General features: G+C 35.0%; 1 protein-coding gene across 2 annotated transcripts in view; it reads right to left on the bottom strand.

Moving 5' to 3' along the window:
* Pdcd4 (programmed cell death 4) overlaps positions 1–2,505 on the bottom strand; it is a 31,192-nt gene that overhangs the window by 7,444 nt on the left and 21,243 nt on the right. For both annotated transcript variants that reach the window (XM_004631527.2, XM_023715591.1), the window contains exons 7-8: positions 1,439–1,536; positions 453–567 (exon numbers count right to left, since the gene is read on the bottom strand). In XM_004631527.2, coding sequence (XP_004631584.1) covers positions 453–567; positions 1,439–1,536 — 213 coding nt within the window. The remainder of the gene's footprint in view (positions 1–452; positions 568–1,438; positions 1,537–2,505) is intronic.

Genomic DNA, 2,505 nt, shown 5'->3' with positions numbered 1-2,505 from the left:
TTTATTTTAAAGGTACATATAAAAAAAATTTTGAATACTAATATAAGAAAGATTCTAGGGATTCCTTAGAAATTCCTAGACAGTATTTTTGGGGTTTTTTTGTTTTATTGTTTTTTGGTTTTGTTTTATTTTGTTTTGTAGCCCAAGCCAGCTTTAACCCTAGTACGACAGCCATCTTCCTGCGCCAGTCTCCACGGGCTGGGATTACAGGTATGCATCATATCACCTTGTGACAGTCTTAAGTATTCATGAAAGCCCTTGTAACAGTCTCACATTTAAGTCACAGAAAAAAAAAAATTATTAAACTTAATTACTGTACAATTTGTAGCAAAACAGTATAAAACTCAAATAAATTACAGTATTAAATTTTCTGTTTGTAGCTGTAATACTACTTTTTTCCCCCTCACAGGAATATGTATAAATTAAGGTTAAAAACAATACCCCAAAGGTACCTCTTTAACAAGGTGATTGACAGGCTGCTGTCCGCCTCCAGAGCTCCACACACTGTCTTTACGCCTTCCACCCTTAGACATACTCAGCAGTACAGTAGCCTTATCAAGAGCAGCTCTATAAAAACAGAAAAAGTAAGGTTTTAATTTTGACACGTAGACACACCTGAATTTTACTAAATTACAGATAAAACTGACAAAATAATGTATGTACTGAAAACTTCCATAAATATTAAAGCAATATAAAATTTGAAACTCCCCTTAAAAAAACATTTTTTGAACTAAAAAGCAGCAAAATAAAGTGGATTCTCACTCATAGCCTTATGCTCTATTACTTCCATTTCTGGTCAAGAAAAATCAAAAGATGTTACAAAATAATTACACCAAGAAGTACATTTAACATATAACTAATTTGTACCTAGATCCATGCCTTTGGGAGACCTTTACTATGACTTGAGGTAGCCCTAAGAAATTAACTCAGTGTGCAGTCTAAGACATGGCTAAATCCAAATTTAAATATCTAGGAAGAAAAGCCATGCAGTGTTAAATCCCAAATATTACACTGAGTTTAAGATGAATTATACCAAAGAATAAGCATTAAAGACATGATTTTTCTGACTAAGAAAAAAACATACACAGAAAATAAAATTAGAAATGAGAGTCCTATTTTGCTATCCATCTTAACAGGATATTCAGTAATTTCAGAATGTCAAAACCTAAAATGACCTTAAAGAACATTCCACAACCAATTCTTTTGTTTCATAAATAATGAAACTGAGGTCAGAGAAGGGGTGCTTGTGATGACAGTAACCAATAGGTGAGCTGAAGCCAGAATATTTCTGTCCTCTTCCAGTTGTTTCATGTCAATTTTAACAGTGAACCATACAAACAAGTGACAGCTGTCCACAATATATAATTAATGTGACATTTCAACAGAATCCTATAGAATTTCACCCTATTTTGAAATTCTAAGTAAAAAAACTACTTACCTAGCTTGTACACAATCTACAGTTCCTTTGTAACTATCAATATAGGTATTACATAAAATTCCATCTCCAACAGCTCTAGCAATAAATTGGCCAACCAACTATAATAAGAAAGAAAGAGAGCTACATAAAAATCCAAACCAAACCTTTAATAGGACACAATTTCTAAACACACAAATGAAGATAAATGGGAATATTCAAAATGCCTTTTTAGCATGTGTGAATTACTTTCTTTTTATTTTGTGTGTTTCGTTTTATTTTATTTTTTGAGACACAGTCTGGCTACATAAGGTCAGGCTGGTGTCGAACACACTATGTAGCCGAGGCTGGACTCAAAGTTGGAGTGATCCTCCTGCCTCAGCCTCTCAAGTACTGGACCGACAGACATGCACCACCATGCCCAGCAGCACCTGTGAGGTATACTGGGCATGTGGTTGGCATGTGCTCCCACATTTTAACTTGCAAAGTTGACTTAGACCATCTGGGTGGGGCCTACATGTGTTCTGCTCACTACTGAGTCCCCAAAGCCTTACACACTGCCTAAGACTTAATATATGATCAAAATCATCCGTTAAGGGAATGGCTTATCAAGAGAAACCTCTTTTCTAAAACGGAAAACAACTTCTAGACTAGATTTTCTAAAAAAACTAGCAAACAGAATTTATCCTAAAGAAAAGCTGTCTGGAAATATTTGAAAGTATATTAATACCATTAATTATAACAAAAACTGAAACAACTTTAATGTCCAACAATAGAAGTAGGTTAAAGAGTACACATGAGATGGTACATATGTCACATTTCATTTTCAATTAAATAAAAATGCGGGCTGGTGAGATGGCTCAGTGGTCTAAAGCACCTGCTTAGAACAAGTTTAGCAAAGCACACAGGCTGCGGTTCAATCCCCCAGCACCACATGCCAGCCAGCCCCGCCCCCTGGTGGGCTGAGCTGGCCACACACAAATAAATAAATAAATAAATAAACAAGCTATGTTGATAATCAAAAGCAGAATGGAAGACTTACTGTCCAATCTTAACAATGACTGGTTTTGCTAGCCTGTCTTTTTTTTTTT

The sequence above is a fragment of the Octodon degus genome, unplaced genomic scaffold, assembly GCF_000260255.1.
Source record: "Octodon degus isolate 3935 unplaced genomic scaffold, OctDeg1.0 scaffold00042, whole genome shotgun sequence".
NCBI lineage: Eukaryota > Metazoa > Chordata > Mammalia > Rodentia > Octodontidae > Octodon > Octodon degus.
This window is presented reverse-complemented; position numbering and strand designations above follow the sequence as displayed.